General features: G+C 49.5%; 1 protein-coding gene across 11 annotated transcripts in view; it reads left to right on the plus strand.

Moving 5' to 3' along the window:
- PCBP3 (poly(rC) binding protein 3) overlaps nucleotides 1–15570 on the plus strand; it is a 60189-nt gene that overhangs the window by 9690 nt on the left and 34929 nt on the right. For 4 of the 11 annotated variants that reach the window (XM_071746989.1, XM_071746990.1, XM_071746978.1 and 1 more), the window contains exons 3-4: nucleotides 1948–2029; nucleotides 3041–3200. In XM_071746989.1, the coding sequence (XP_071603090.1) occupies nucleotides 3135–3200 (66 nt within the window). In that variant the 5' untranslated portion in view covers nucleotides 1948–2029; nucleotides 3041–3134. Of the gene's footprint in view, nucleotides 1–1947; nucleotides 2030–3040; nucleotides 3206–7764; nucleotides 7856–15570 lie in introns of those variants that run through there. The other 7 variants (XM_071746974.1, XM_071746979.1, XM_071746980.1 and 4 more) reach the window with 4 other exon arrangements.

Below are 15570 nucleotides of genomic sequence, written 5' to 3' on the forward strand. Positions count from 1 at the left end.
TGCATCTGAATGATGCCATGTGGTTCATCCTACTTTAGAGAATGTTTGGCCACATCCCCATGATTCCTCCTTATCCACTCAAGAAGAAATGTGAAATTTCAAGCCTGCTGGGACAAGGTGGCTGAGTCCTCTGGCACAAATGGGTAGCATCAAGCAGGGGGAGCTGCCAAGCCTGTGAGGAGTGTTGTCTTGTGTGGGGTCCCTGCTGCTCTGGAGACTTGATACCTTGCTGGGATGAGCTAAGGATGTTGAATTGTCTTAGTCTCCAGAGGTCGACTTTTGGGGAACTGGCCACATCAATGTGTTGGAATTAATTCCATCCTCAGGTGCTTTTATCTGGAAGTAATAGGTGTGATTTTGCTGGGATCTGCTGCCTGCTCTTTGTAGGTGACTCCTTCGGTGTCCTGGGTGACCCCTCATGAACATTGAAGGCCAAATTTCTTAATGGTGCCTACTCCGTGAGAGCTCATGAGTGAGGTGGCCATACTGGGATGGAGCTGTGCTCTCCACTAACATGGGTCGGGGGAGTGGTGAGCTTGCTGGTGCCTTTCTCATGGCACCAGTGTGTGTTTCACTGGAGGGAAACAACCAGAATTGACTCTGCTTCTTGTACTACCAGAGCAGTCACAAGGTACAGGGGCATTAGCTGTGTGGGAGAAAGGATTTGGGAGTTGATGGAGAGGATATTAGTCTACTAGCCCACCAAATCATTGCTTGTCCATGAGCTTGTGATAGAATCATCAAATGGTTTGGTTTGGAAGGGACCATGAAGATCATTTAGTTCCAACCCCCCTGCCATGAGCAGGGACACCTCTCACTAGACCAGGCTGCTCCAAGCCCCATCCAGCCTGGCCATACAAAGGTGCAGGGATGGGGCAGCCACAGCTTCTCTGGGCATCCTGGGCAAGAGTCTCACTACCCTCACAGCAAAGAATTTCTTCCCAACATCTCATCTAAATCTACCCTCATGCTGCCTTTTAACACAACTCTTGACTGCCTTTGGTTGGTCACTGATGAATAAAATACTGCTGTGCTATGGGGACACAGTCAGCATCTCTTGGGTCATGGTGGTACCTCTGGGCAGCTGTGCCTGGCAGAGGTCTTCTGGAAATAGCACCACAGGAGGTATGGTGGGATGCTTAGAGCAGCCATGGCTGAGATGTGCTGACTTTTCTGCTTGGAGGCAGATTTTTGCTTACTTGAGGTAGACTTGTACCCCTTTGGAACTGAGGTTTGCCCTCACCATAGCACCACTCTTCTGGGAAGTGCAGGTATGTCCACACCTGGAGGTGACCTGCACCTTAATCACAGAAAACATGAGGTAGGTGGCTTAGACAGGCATGCAGATTGACTGACCTCCTTCTCTGCATCTTGGGGGGCTGCAAGGCACAGAAATAGCAGGTTTTGGGACTGCCTTGCAATTCTACCTGTGCTAAACATTTAGAGGGAGAAGCTGCATGGGGAGCAGGGGTTTCTGTGGGTGAGCGTGCACATGGTGCATGGGGCAAGACTATGGGCTTGTGGCTGGGAATTCACTGTGCAGCAAGTTAACATAAGGGCAGAAGGATTCTAATGTCAAACAAGAAGCAGAGCTGCTGGAAGGTAGACCAATTTGATTAAGAAAACTGCTGATGAATTCTTTAATGATGCATTTCCTGGATGCTGAGCCTTGGGATAAACTCAAACCTACATCCTGAAAGACAACCTAAAGTTTTGCTCCTTGAGAATTCGTGGGCCCTGTTGCCATGGGTTGCAAGGGCAAGTCTGTGCTAATCAGCATAAAAAATTCCTGAGGATTCCTCTGCTCAGGGATGTTTTACCTTTGGGCTTCCAGTTGCTTCAAGTTGCCCACAGTGATAGTGGTGGTGCCAAGAGGATGCTCTTTAAGGTTCCTGGGGTGGTGGGCTGGCTGGGCACCCCAGGAACCTGAAATATGCTGTATTTCAGGTCCTCCCCTGCTGCCTCTGTTGCTGACCCCTGGCTCTCAGCTCCACCATCTCCCTGACCTGTCCCCACTGCTCATCCAAAGGTGAGTTGCAGTTTGGGTTTTCCAATTTTGAGGGTGCAATTGGTTTGGGATATGTCCTGCTTGCTGGTGTCACTAGCTGGGTATGCAGTCATGGCCTTGGAGGATATGGCAGAAAGACACAGAAGGTTTCATAGGGAAAAAAAATGAATTCTGAGGACAGTTGGTCACCTGTGCAGTCTCCACCCTAGGTGGTTTTCAAGTCCCAAAACACTGGGCAACCTGTGCTGATCTTAGTGCTGATGCTGCTATGAGCAGCAGGTGGGACCAAAGACTGACCTTGGGGATCCCATGGGCTCCCCTCCTACCAACAGGCTCCTTCCTATGACAGCAACATCAGCCCCTCATGCCTAGGTCACTGGGGACAAGCATGGTGGCTGCTGAGTCACTGGGAAAAGAAAGGTATCCCCTTATAACACACCAGCTACCCCAGCACATCAAGAGCAGCACCAAGTCCAAGTGACCAGTGGGGCCTGCAGCTTGTCCATCTCACTGCCCAAAAGACTATTTTGGGCAATGCAGAGGTTTTTCTGCCCTCTGGCACTCAGCTTATTAACTGCTCAGGCTGCTCGATTGACTTTATTGACGGGTGATGCATGCCCCAGTTAACTTATTGGGAGCAGTAGCAAAAATAAAGCAATAAAAATAACCCTGTGCCCATGTCACGGAAATGTGCTGGATTATTCCCATTGCTGTGGTGGTGGGATTCCTGGATGAAGATGACCCCTAGCTTGTGATCCCCCTGTGGAGACCATTTGGGATGTGGTCCCCTGGGTGGACTTGCTGGTGCCGTGTCCTGGAGACCCCCAGCTTCACAGCCCATCTCTTTAGATGACTTCCCTTGGTTGATGGGATTTGCTCTAAATTTAGACAAAAGTATCATCAGGGCTTTGTTGCCTGCTCCATAAACAACACAAAGGTGATGCTACTAATTGTTTTGTCTCTCCCCCCAGCCCAAACCATGTTTTGTTTTGTTCTGGTTTGGTTTTGCTGCCATTTGCTTTTCCTGGACAGCAAGCTGCCATTGGGTGTCCTTCGTCCATAACCTCTGCCATGTCCTGCAGGCTCCTGCTGCAGACCCTCCCTGGTTTCCCCCCTGTGGTCAGCAATGCCCTTTCCTGGTGCAACGGGACCCTCTGAGGAATTGCTCTGGAGCTCGAGGCCAGTCTGCAGGGTAAGGTAAGGTCAGCTCAGTCCCTTCCCACACACCATGGGGGGGGTCTCTGCAGCTGCACCCCATGCTCCCTGAGGCTATAACATAGGCTATAAACACCCTGGGGGCAACGCTGTGATAAGGACAAAACAGGGCAGGGGATTTGCTCCTGCATGCTGCAGTCCTGCCAAGAGGGATTCTGTGCTGCCTTGGCCTCTTTCTGCAAAAGGGCTGGCGTGGTCCTGCATCCATGCTGCTCTCCCATCCATCCTCCTGTCTCTGCCCCCCTGGCACTCGGCCGCCTGCTTTCCACCCCGTTGGTCACAGGGGTCCATTAAAACCAGCTAAAGAGCTAAGCTGGGAAGTGCATTGACAGGGTCGTTTTCATCAGCCACTTCACTTTTTTTGCTAAAATAGATCTGCTTTGGCCTGGGGCTGTCGCGTTGGCCCAGGCATTGACTATCACAAATGGGTGGCGAGGCAACATTTTCCATTAGTGAAGAGGAGGACACGTGGCTCTGAGTGAGAAGACAGCTCCATAAAGCAGAAATGTTGTACCGCCAGACAAACCAACCTCTCTTCTCTCCCTTTCCATTGAAAAGTGTCACGAATTCATGTTTTCTGCTCATAAAAGCCTGGGAGAGGCCGGCCAGAGCAACACCATATACCTGCGACAAGATGGTCCCTCTTGGAGAATGGAGTGAAACCTTTAGAGGGTTTCTCAGAAGAGCTTCAGGTGACCCAGAAAAAGGGGCAGCAAGGGTAGAGCTTGCTCTCAGAAACCTGCAGGGAGTTTTGTCCATGGTCACGAGTGACATGGTGGGTACTGGTAGTGCCTGGCCTTGAGTGTGCATCATCTGAGCTCTCTGCCATCGCTCACTGGTGGCTCTGGTGTGCTATGGGCAGCCTCTCACAAGCACATCCATTGGTAGAGGGTTTTGGGGAGGACAGAGGACAGGTTTGGTTTTCCTGCTGATCATGCAGAAGCCACAACCTGAAGTAAGGATGCACTTGGGAGTCCATCCCAGGAAGGCTCAGCTTCTTGCCTGCTTACTGGTGTTCCCCTGAGCACAGCAGGTCTTGGGGACCCATAGCTAATTCCAGGAAAACCAGGACATGTCCTTGCTGGGGGGACAGATGGTCCAGCCTGGGACCAGGTGCCCAAACTGTCCCAAGCTCTCTCTCTGCCTGTCCAACCTATGCATTTTATTCTCTGACTTTAATGAAGACACTTTTCTGTAATAATTTGTTATTAAAGCATTCTTTTGGTGACGCCATGACATCCTGCAGCTCCCACCTCCCTCCAGGAAGGTCCCCCACCTAATTTAGCTGCTTTCTTATGCTCCTGGTCCCATGTCCCACCCCTCTTCTCTGGCCTCTCCCACATCTGCAGTCAGGAGAGAAGCCTGGTGTCCTGCTCTGGGCAAGTCAGCAGCTTCTGGTTCAAAATGCAAAGCAGGGCAGGGTTTTAATTTTAAATGCCAAACCCTCTTCAAGGTTGTTTCTTGGACCTCTTGCACCACACGACTTCATTGCTTTGAACTCACAGGTGATCCTGTGCAAGACTATTTTCTATAAAAGCTACAGGTGTGAGGGACACCTGGAAGAGGGCTCAATTTTTGGAAAACACTTGGCACTGGAAAACTCCTGCTCCTCCATCTTGCATCCAGGCAATGCAACAAGTGGTCACTGGTGATGCTGGGGACTGGAGATGCTGTGAGGCAAGGAAGGTGTTCAGGTGGGAAGTGTCTGAAAGGAAAAGCTGGTGGGTGGTGGTGATGGGCAGATGTGCCTGCCAATGGCAAATGATTTCCCAGTTTGACCTTTCTGCTTAATCAGCACTTGAAGGTGAATGAGTGAAATGAGCGGCATCGATCTGGGATGGGGCTGATGAGTGCTGTGCCCAGAGGGAGCTCGGCCCCCTCTCAGCTCCCTTCCTGTTTTTTTTTTTTTTTTTTTTCCCCCTGCCTCCCCTTTACGCCTTTCCAAAGCAATCAGTCAGAGAGAGGCCTGGCATGGCCCCCTGTGCTGCCAGCACCACTGACCTTGCCAGGGGGCCACCAGATATGCACTTCTGTCTGATGAGTTTCTCCCAGCCACTGCCACCTCTCCCCTGCCATCCCCTCAGGGCTGTAGGGAGGCACCTGCTGAAGGCAAAGGCCTTGGTGTTGATAAAACCCATGTTGTGTGCTCGGAACCACATTGCTCCACAGGTAATGAAGTTGTTGGCTGATCCACGTGCTGCTTCTCCTGACCAAGGTCTCTGATGCAGTGTGCTGGTAGTGTTTGGTTTGCACTCAGCAAAATGGAACTTGACGCATCTCCGTGCTGCTCTTTTTAGGTAAAATGCCACACAAAGTGGAAAATTATATTTCTCTGATCCCTTGGGGAAAAGAAACAAAAACTGAGCATAGGTTGGCAACCTAGAACTTGCCTGTGCTAGCATGTAGAAAACTCCTGTTTGAGGAAGAAAAAAAAAAAAAAAAAAAAAAAGATGATGTGCCTTCCCTCAACATCTTCCGTGCTTTTGCCCCAGATTTTCCACAGCTGAAAATAACAAACCATTTTAATCTAAGCATTGCTTGTTCTGATCTTTTAATCCAGCTTGCTTTCTCTCAGCAGAGTGGCCTAAAATCATTTCCCTGCCTGCCTCTCTATTATATAATTATGCGGAAGATTACTTGGGAGCCAGATTTAGCTTGGGCATCACTGGCCAAGGATGAGGGTGGAAGGTCTGGGGGGGTTTCTTCTCTCCTTTTGCATGATGGCCATCACAAAACCCAGGAAGGGACAGCAGTCAGGAGAGTGCTTTTGGCTGGGTTCATAATTGATGTTGGAGTACAGCAAGTTTCTCCCTCATCTTGGATTTGTCAGAATAAAATGCCTTGTTGTCTGGGTGGTGGCTGGAGGTGTGTGTCCCTCTGAGCCAGAGAGGGTTTTGGCTGAAACCCTGTACCTCTCAACATGGTTTGGGGGGTTTGATGGCTGTGTCTTTGTCTTTTAATAGTGGCATAATGAGACAGTCCAGCCTCAGGAAGAACTTGGAAATAGGAATTGTGCTTCTGGTGGCTCATGTCCCTGAGCAGAGCTGTGAGCTGGAGAACAGCCATGATGGAGAACCAGCGGCTCAGCTGTGCTGAGTGCTAGGTTGGGACATGGTGGTGACACCAAGAAGGCATAGGAGTGGCTAGAGATGGGCTTCCTAACCAGCTTGGCTGGTTCTTTGAGGAGCCTTAAATGTTTTCCTTAGATAAGAAGGGCTTGAGCCCATGGGTGATAGGATGGCTGGGGACAGCTGCTCTGCAGGAAGGCCACCACTGGCATCCAAGGGCAGATGCCAGAGGTAGCCTCCTCTGGGGCTTTCCATTGACAGGGGTGATGAGCAGGTGTACCCTTGATGGGGCAAGATGGCCCAGCTTGAGAGGTTTGCCAGATGGAGATACAGGTTGCCATGAAAATGAAGCTACTGACCAGCTCAACCTATGGGCTTTGATGAGAAAAATGAGAGGATGTCTTGGGCTCCAAAAACTGTTTTTCCCTTTCCCAAACTGAGTGTCCTGTTCCTGATGGGCTGGTATCTGTGTTTACCAAAGGAAGATCAGGAGCTGGCTGGGATGTGTAGGCTCAGAGATTCTGATCCCCAGGAAACACAGAGCTGGGGCAAGGAGGGACCCTCAGGTAGACACTGAGAGTTGTGGCTTGCCTTGCTTTGCTCCATGGGGCCCTGAAGACCCTCTGGGGCAGAACATCCTCAGAATGGTGCTGCATTTTAGGTTTGGTGAGGGTCTGGGCACATTGAAATGCCATTTAAGCCTGGCATGGCCATGGGATGGTGGGAACAGGTGACGCTTTGTCCTTCTTCCAAGGAGGCTGTTTTGGTGGAGCCTCCAAGGCTGGAGACTTGTCATCTCTTGGAGCAGTTCATTGGTACAAGCACCAGGCATTAGCTGGGAGGGCAGTGGAGGATGGGATCAGCGTGGGGGGGTCAGGGGCAGTGTAACCCATCCCCTTCCTCCGAGACGGAGGGATCCAGCTGAGCTCTGGGATCTGCAGTCAGAGCTTCAGCCTGGTCCTTCCCCCTGCTGCTGTCTGCCTTAGAGATGGATGGTTTAGCACAACCCATCACCGGCAGCCTGATGTGGGTTGCTGTACGCCCTCTTCTCCCTCCCAGAGGCTCCATGCCCAGGGTGGGTGGCCTGTTACCCTGGCAAAGCATTTCCAAATTTCCCCATACATATGGGCAGCACCCCAGTGCTCATCTCATACCCGAGCTCCTTTCTCCTTCATGATGAAAGCGTTGGCTGGTTTGCCCTCATCGCCTCAAGGCAACCCGATTTGCTCAGTGGCCTTTAAAAAAATAAATGAAAGAAAATCAAAGCCCACTGAAATGACAAGAACATCAGCAGTGGGTGCATCCCCTTTCCAGCAAACCAAGGGATTTGGGAGAAAATAGGTCACGTGCTCTTCATCCCATGCCACGTGGTGGCTCTCTCAGGGCCAATGAGGTTCTGAGCCCTCTGCGCCGTACAGAGAGAAAAAAAAAAAAAAAAAAAAAAAATCACTGGGATTTTTTTCCCCCCTGTAGCATTTTTCATCCTTCCCAAACGTGAAAAGACTGGCCATCTGTCCGGACCCCCCTCACGCCAAATCGGCACTAAAGCGGCTCTTTGGGGAAGGTAAGAAGCTTTAAAAGGTTGCGTTGGTGGGAGCCCACCTGCCGCCAGCAACTTTTCCTACCGATGGAAATCAGGGAAGAATCACAAAATGAGTCGGGTCCGTGGGTTCCAGTATGGGTTAAAAGAGCTTTGGATGCTTAAGAGTAGTCTTAAGTGAATCTCTTGTAGAGGAAATTTAAGTCTGTGCCACGGGGAGGTGGGATTATGGGAGCAATAGATGCGCGAGCGAGGGGGTTACCTTAAGTTATCAATTGCTCCTCAAGTCTCTCCTATGAAAGACTTGCAAAAGTGGGTGTTTTTTCCTAAATTGTTACGTCTGCAGAATAGTTTTGCAAAATTGCTATTTCTGCAAAATATTTCTGCAAATCTTTTCCGCAAAATATTTTTGCAAAATTGTCATTCTCTGTCTTTTTTTGTCTAAGTGTGTGCTTTATTTTTATAAAATCCAATTCAATTACCTGTGCCTTATGGCTAATGCTAGAGATCGTATCTCTGGGTAAGGGAAGCGTCCATCTCAGCGTTAACCAGAATATTCAGCCATTCCTAATTTCTGGGATTTACAGTGCAGGCTTTGGAGAGTGTTGTTTCTGTAGGCACTCTGGGTAGGAATAGCACAAACCGAATTGTCTTTAAGAAACTTACAATAAAATAACACAGATACTGATAATGTTTTGTTCTGACAACGGACTAAAACCCGTAACTCTGATTTAATTTTTACCTTTTGCTTCAATTTCCATTATTCTTTTTTTCCCTTGCGCTTAGGAAAATTGTTTTGGGGAGAGAAATACCTTCTATTATGAGCCTTGCTTCGTTCTTTTCAGTTTGCCTTGAGATATCCATTTGATGCAGAGTGCCTAAATTCTTTCTGTTTCTGTTGCATTTTTGTTGGTTGTGTCATTGCTTGTTAAGTAGAAAAGTGAAATATTGGTGCAGAGGTTATGAAGGATGAAAATGCTGTTGAAATTAATACCAAAATATCATCTCACCATTATAAAGGCAAAATGGTTTTGGGTGTTTCTTTCTTGTGATCTGAATTTTCTGGGATAACATTATTTTGATGTGAACAGTATTAGAAAATCTCATTTTATTAGTTGGAAGTCTTAAAATAAACCAGAAACATTGGATCAAGGGCGTTGTGTTTAAGTTTCCATAAAATGATTGACCTTTGTTTTGACAGATGCAAGGACAGATGCTAGCCTGCATTTTGATATGGAAACCAAACCCTGAAAAAAGGCAGTTTTCCCCTAATAGCTGGAATTTTGCTTTTAGCGTAAAATTCCAAAATAATTCTGTCGTATTTCTGAAGCTCTTTATCTCAGCCTTTCCCCCTCTTTTCTGGATTAATTTATATAAACATATTTAGTATTCTTGGCTAAAACAAAATAATGGTAATTCCTTCTTCCTGAGAAATAACTATAAAAAATGTTCTTTTAATCTTGCTGAATTAAGGGAACTTTTCTTTCTGAGGAAAACTGATCATTTGGGGATGGGGAAAAAAACGGCTGCTCGTGGTGATCAAGAGAAAAACAAAAACCTCTTTAATTGGTTTCAGCATTATTTTAGTGCTCATCTTGCAATAGGTGCAAATTCTACCTGCAAAATGCCATGGGATTTTAGTGAGAAAATGCAATGGGGGACAGAGGTTGTGCAGAGCAGGGCTACCAAACCCCCTCTGTGGTGGCCAGAACCCATTTGAGGTGGGAGAAGAGGGCTCCTGGGTGCCCACACAGGGAGATGCTCTGGGTAACTACCAAGTATTCTTTTACCTTTTGGGATTTGGTGGTCCCAGGACCACTTTTCTCAGGTGATGGTTATTTTTTGCCTTCCTCTGCTTCCACACGCTTGTTTGCAGTTGGAGAAGCAGGGGATGCTTCCCAGTCCCCAGGATGTGCTGCCCGGGGGGCCATCTCTGTCCTGGAGTGCAAGGATGGGTGGCATCCTGCGTGGCTTGAGTTTGCCATGCCCTGCAGCTGCTTTTTTTGCCAGCTGAGATGGAAACTGAATTAAAATGCTTCCCCAGTGGGCAAGGACTGTCCCCATCCTTGCAGCGCGCTTTTCACTGAACACGTCTGTCCTGGCGCCGTGACTGCGCACACGCACGTACCTGCTGCAGCTGCTCTGTTTGATTTGGGCTTTGCTACCTGAGCTCGTAGGGTGCAGTGGGTGTCAGCCTGGGGCACCCCCTGTGTCCCAACCCTGCCCTGCTCTGTGGGTGCACCAGAGCCTCTGGGTATCACCCACTAGTGGCAGGGGCAGCTTGGTGGGCTGGGTGCACATCCCACCCCAGATTTCATCCCCAAGGGGATGGGACTGCTGCAGTGGCTGTACCCTTGGAGCCCGGGGAAGGGACAGGGGTGGCTGTGGCTCCTTCCCCAGCAGCCTGGTGTCTTAGCCAAGCAAATTCACCCATCCCCTGGCCGGTGCGTTTTGCTCAATGTTTAGACCCGAGGTTACGGAGGACCTACCACGGGGAGAAGGGAGAGAGGAGAAGGAGGCTCGTGTTGATTTTAATCGGGGTTGAGGTTTAGCTGAAGTGAAAACAGATTGGGAGTGACAGTTTTGGAGCCTGCTGTCAGGGTATGAGTGCGGCGCGGCGGCGATCCACCCCCGGTCCTCCTCCTCGCTGGCCAAAGGAAGCCAGGGAGAGCCACCATTGCCACCCCAGCCCCACCACTGGCACAGCTGCTGGATGGCCCCTCCATCCTGCTGGTGTTTGGAGCTGGGGGCTGCGGCAGGCAGGATGTGGTCTTGTGGTGACCACCACGTGTGGGCTTGCTTTCTCCAGCCCTGTGCTTCCTTGGAAAAGGAAGGGTGGGCTTAGTGCTGTACCCTGACCCATCCAGATTGCTCCTCCAGAGTGGGGAGAAACCCCCAAAGGTTTCCCTTCCCATGCCTCTCATTGGTCTCCCATTCCCAAAGGGCATCTCTGCATCTCTGGCTGGAATGGAAGTCATGGGTTTAGGCTTGTGGAGAGTCAGCACAGGTAGAGTGCTGGATCCAGAAGCTGAGATTTATGGGGCCAGGCTGGTTGTGGCTTCCCTGTTGGTCTTGTTTGGTCTCCATGGATTTTTCTAAATGTGGAGGGGACCAGCACAGTGATGCTGTAGCCAGTATGTCCCTTATGTCCTCAGCCTTGGCAAGGGAAGCAGGAAGACCTGTCTGTTCCCCCCCATCCCTGGATCAGGAGAAGCCAGGACCCAACTGAGGTTCTTTGAGAAATTGGCTGACATTTATGAGAGTAGCCTCAAACCTCTCATCTTTTGGCCTGCACAGCTTGTCATTAAGCTACCATCTACTTTTTTTTTTTTTTTAATTAAAAAAACCCAAAAAACAACAAAAACAAACAAAACCCCCCAAAACCCTAACTGAAACATCAGCCAAATTGGTTGTTTTTTGCAGAGACTGCTGAGTGTGGTCGAAATAAGATGCACCTTGCCTGTCTTGACCTGGCACCTCCTGTTTGCCCTCTGAGTTCTGGCTCAGTTTGTCTGTCTACCCATCCTCTGGGACAGACAGTGTGCTGTGAGTGCCATTCCCATTTCCAAGGATTAGAGAGTGGGCTGGAGTTGGGATGAGATGAGGCAGTAGATTGCTTTGCTTTCAGGATGAAGGGATTTATGGACTGCCCCTGGATCAGTAGATTGAAAATGGAGGGAAATTATTGGGATGATGCTGCCTGTGGGATTAAACCCAGGGTAGCCAGCAGGCTCTGGCAGAGGGGAATGAGGGGGGTCAAAGATGGGGGAAGGCACAGGATTCCTGCTGCTCCAAGCTGTGGGGAGATGCTCCTGGCTGCATCCTCACCTATTTCCCCAGTTGCAGCTCTCTGGAATGCCTGAGAAGGTGTGTAGCATGATGGGCCAAGGTGGAGAGAGGAATTAGGTGACAGAAGGGACATGTCCCTGGTGGCTGGATCAAGAAAAATAGTGGAACTGTGTAGGAACAGCATGGCAGAAGTCTTGTGCTGGTTAAGTGCCTTCATATTTTTTAGTGAGGAATGAGTTATGCTCTCAAGGTTCTGAGTAAGGCCGTGCAGACCATGGCACAGCAGTGGGATGACCATGCCCCTTGCTTTCTGCTTTCATGAGGCCCCAGAGGTGCCCCTCTCCTGCAGTTAAAAGGCTGCCAGGAGTGTGCCTGAAGCTCTTGGCAGAGCTCTGCCCTCTTTTCCAGGCTGCTGGAGGACAAGCTGCTTGTCCTCTAATGTCCATGCGTCTCCTTGTGGTCTCTTCTTTATGAGCAGCTGACATGGATCTATGGCCATAAGGAACCTTTTTTTGGGTATCATTTGAGCTTCCCCTGAAAAATGGCATGGAAAAACTGGCACTCTCTGGGTGTCTGGCCCCTCGATCTCCAGAGGGGTGCATTTCCAATGCTGGCTGCCCTGGCATGCTTTGGGCAAGGCATGGGTCCTTCGGAGCTGATGCCCAGCCCTGGCAGAGCATCCCTGGGGAATCTATCGAGGCATTTCCAAATATGAGGCAGCATTTCTTGGCTTCTGTTCCTCATCCTCTGGCTAGGAGGAAAAAGGGGCTAAACTGGGTGCGTTCCTGAAGCGTGACCAACCCCGGGCATAGCACAGTGTCGAAGCGATAAGTGTGGTTGTCCAGCAGAGATAAGGTTTATGTGCAAATACAGAAATGCTGGTAAGATTTAAATAATGGTGAATGGCAGGATGAGATTGTCACCAACAGCACTTAGCTGTGGGGAATCTCATTTCCAGCTCCTAACCTGGATCTTTTTCACTGCTGTTTAAGCCCCTCATTAAAGGTCCTTGCCCTGCTTCCTCTCACCCTCTTGTCCTGCAGAGCCCTGGTTGCTCCAGTCCTTCCCGGTAGGCTGTTTGCTGGCCCCAGAGCTCTGGGGGGTTGCTTTCTGCTTGCTGGTTTGGGTTGGGAGGAACCTTAAGGATCATCCAGTCCTAAACCCCCTGCCATGTGCAGGGACACCTCCCACTAGATCAGGTTGCTCCAAGCCCCATCCAACCTGTTCTTGAGCCTGGTTCAAGACCAAGTCTTCCTCTCTGGAAGACCAGGGATGGGGCAGCCACAGCTTCTTTGGGCAACCTGTTCTATTGTCTCACCTCCTTCACAGAAAATAATTTCTTCCCTTAATTGCACACCTCCAAGCTCAGTGCTTCTCTGCTAAATTGTGCCTTATTTCCAACCCCTTGCCCAGCCTGTTTTGTTTTCTTGCACTGCTCTCCATTGTATTGCTTTCCCTCCCATGGGTTGTCACTTGGTGGTACAACAGGAGTACCACTGAGAAATGTTTTTCTGGGGTTTGGAGCATTTTCCAGCCATCTTCAAATGGTTTCAATTGCCCCAGGCTTCCCTGGCTCTTTCAGGACAGTGGGAACAGCCTTGTTACTGCCACTGCTGTACCACAGTTGGGGCATTTCCTTGCTCCTGGAAGGCTCATCCCAGGGGGTGTTTATTGCCAGTGTTTGCAGAAAAACTGGGTGTGCTTCCCTGGCTCTCTTCATGTCACACAGGTTTCTCCATCCTCCTGCCCTCTGCAGCACTATGGTGGTGGTCTGTGTGTTCCCTGCACATTCAGGGTTGTAGTTGTGGAGGGTGGCACTGAAGCAGTCATCTTCCTGACATCCACAGTACCAGGCAGGGCTGTTCCAGCTAATTCATGACAGCTTTGGGGCTTTTTCTTCTGCTTCTCAGTGTCTGCAGCAGAATCCACCCCCCACTGCAGTGCTGAGCCCTGCAGCAAGGTCCATGCAGTGCTGTTGGCTCTGACTCCCTGAGACCACCAGGGCACCTGTGCCAAGCCAAGATTTGGTCCTTGCTGGTCCTTCAGGAGCTCCTCTGGGGCCCTCACTCTCAGCATATCAGTTGGATTTGGCATGGAGGGACAGCCAGTATTTCAGGAAGAAATTTCATTAGATCATTTTTATTTGTTCTTCAATCTGCTGGCAAAGGAAAAAAGCAGGGATCGAGGAGACAGAGTGACCTTGCTTATCCCAGGAAATGTTATTTTCTCAGCACACAGGGTCTTGAGTCCACTCAGCACTTGCTCACAGACATCTGCAGACGTTCTTGGTCACTTTGGTCACAGTGAGGGACCCAACTGAGCAGGGAAAAGAATGTTGGCCCTCATCACCTAAGGTGTCCAACTCTCCCTTGTACTTAAGCAGTTTGACATTCACTGAAAGTAACATCTTTAATGGGAAATTGTTCCATATGTAACTAACAATGTAAATTGGAAGTGGCTGAATTAAAGTGCCTTGCTGACCCCAGCCTTCCAAAAGCATCTTTCATTTACTCCAAAATTAAATTCAGTGAAGACCTACCATTAGCCCCAGCAGGGCTATCTCAGCTTGTTGAGATGGTGTTTTATCACATTCAAGTAACTAATTTTTCTCAAGGTCCCACAATCAACAAGCCCTTAAACCAGCCCAGACAGGGTATTCTGCATTGCACAAGGGCATCTAGTAGCCTGCTCCCACTAAATTGAATTTCACTTGATGCTTTGAGTTCAACCTCTGCTTGCAACAAATGAATGTGAGTGAATGGCAATTTTGCATCCTATAGATCTCTGCAGATACTTATTTCGGGTACAGCTTCCTAAATTTCTGTGAAACCTGTTAATTAGTAGACACCTCCAAGTTTTATAGCTTCTGTAGATGTATCAGGGCAAGAGGTAGGTGCTATCATTCTGCTGGCATGGGATGGAGTTGTTGCGAGCAACATCCTGGGGTGACTGGTGGGGAAAAGCTGAAGCTTTGTTCACACCAGTTCACACAAACCCCATTGTACTCCTCAGAGCAGGGGCCTTAGAGCTGGTAGATACTGACACAGTCTGACATGCTGGGCTTGATTCTGATTTTGCATGTGATTTCACATCCATGCATCAGCCATGCCAGGGCTGTATTTCTGAGTGGCTGCTGCTGGTCTTGGTTAACTGTGGAGGCTGCACGTGCTCAGCAGGGGCTCTCCCTGGGTTTACAGTGGATCCAGGGGATTGTTCTACTCTTTGTTGTAGAGACTCACCTGCTTTCCTCACCCTCTGGGAGGAGTTTTTGCCAGAGGAATGTGATGCTGTGTTGCTCAGAAATGCCTGGAACCCTACTGAAAGTCTACAAAGGTGAAGTGGGTTCAGCAGAAGGTCGATACCCAAAGAAGGGTGCACAGCCTGATGTCAGCTTGTGGGTGCAGCAGATGAAATAGAAATTTAGAAAAGCAGCAGGAAATTTCTTGGAAGGAAGAGTGGGCTTAGCACAGCTTTGAAGGACAGGGAGCAAGTCCAGGAGAGAGCTACAAAGATCCTCAAGGGCTAGGGCAGCTGTGTTATGGGGATGAGCTTAGAGAGTTGGGGTTGTTCAGCCTGGAGAAGAGAAGGCTCTGGGGAGACCTTAGAGAACCTTCTAGTACCTGAAGGCGCTACAGAAAAGCTGAGGAGGGACTTTTTACAAGGGCGTGGATTGACAGGGCAAGGAGGAATGGTTTTAAGCTGAAAGTGGGTAGATTTAGATGAGATATTAGGAAGAAATTCTGTGCTGTGAGGGTGGTGAGACCCTGGTCCAGGTTACCCAGAGAAGCTGTGGCTGCCCCATCCCTGGAAGTGTTGAAGGCCAGGTGGGGTGGGGCTTGGAGCAACCTGGTCTAGTGGGAGGTATCCTTCCCCATTTAGGGAGGTTGGAAATTGGTGATCTTTAAGGTCCTTTCCAACTCTGTGACATGGCTAGAGCTATGGGTCATCAC

The sequence above is a fragment of the Heliangelus exortis genome, chromosome 6 (genome assembly GCF_036169615.1).
Source record: "Heliangelus exortis chromosome 6, bHelExo1.hap1, whole genome shotgun sequence".
NCBI lineage: Eukaryota > Metazoa > Chordata > Aves > Apodiformes > Trochilidae > Heliangelus > Heliangelus exortis.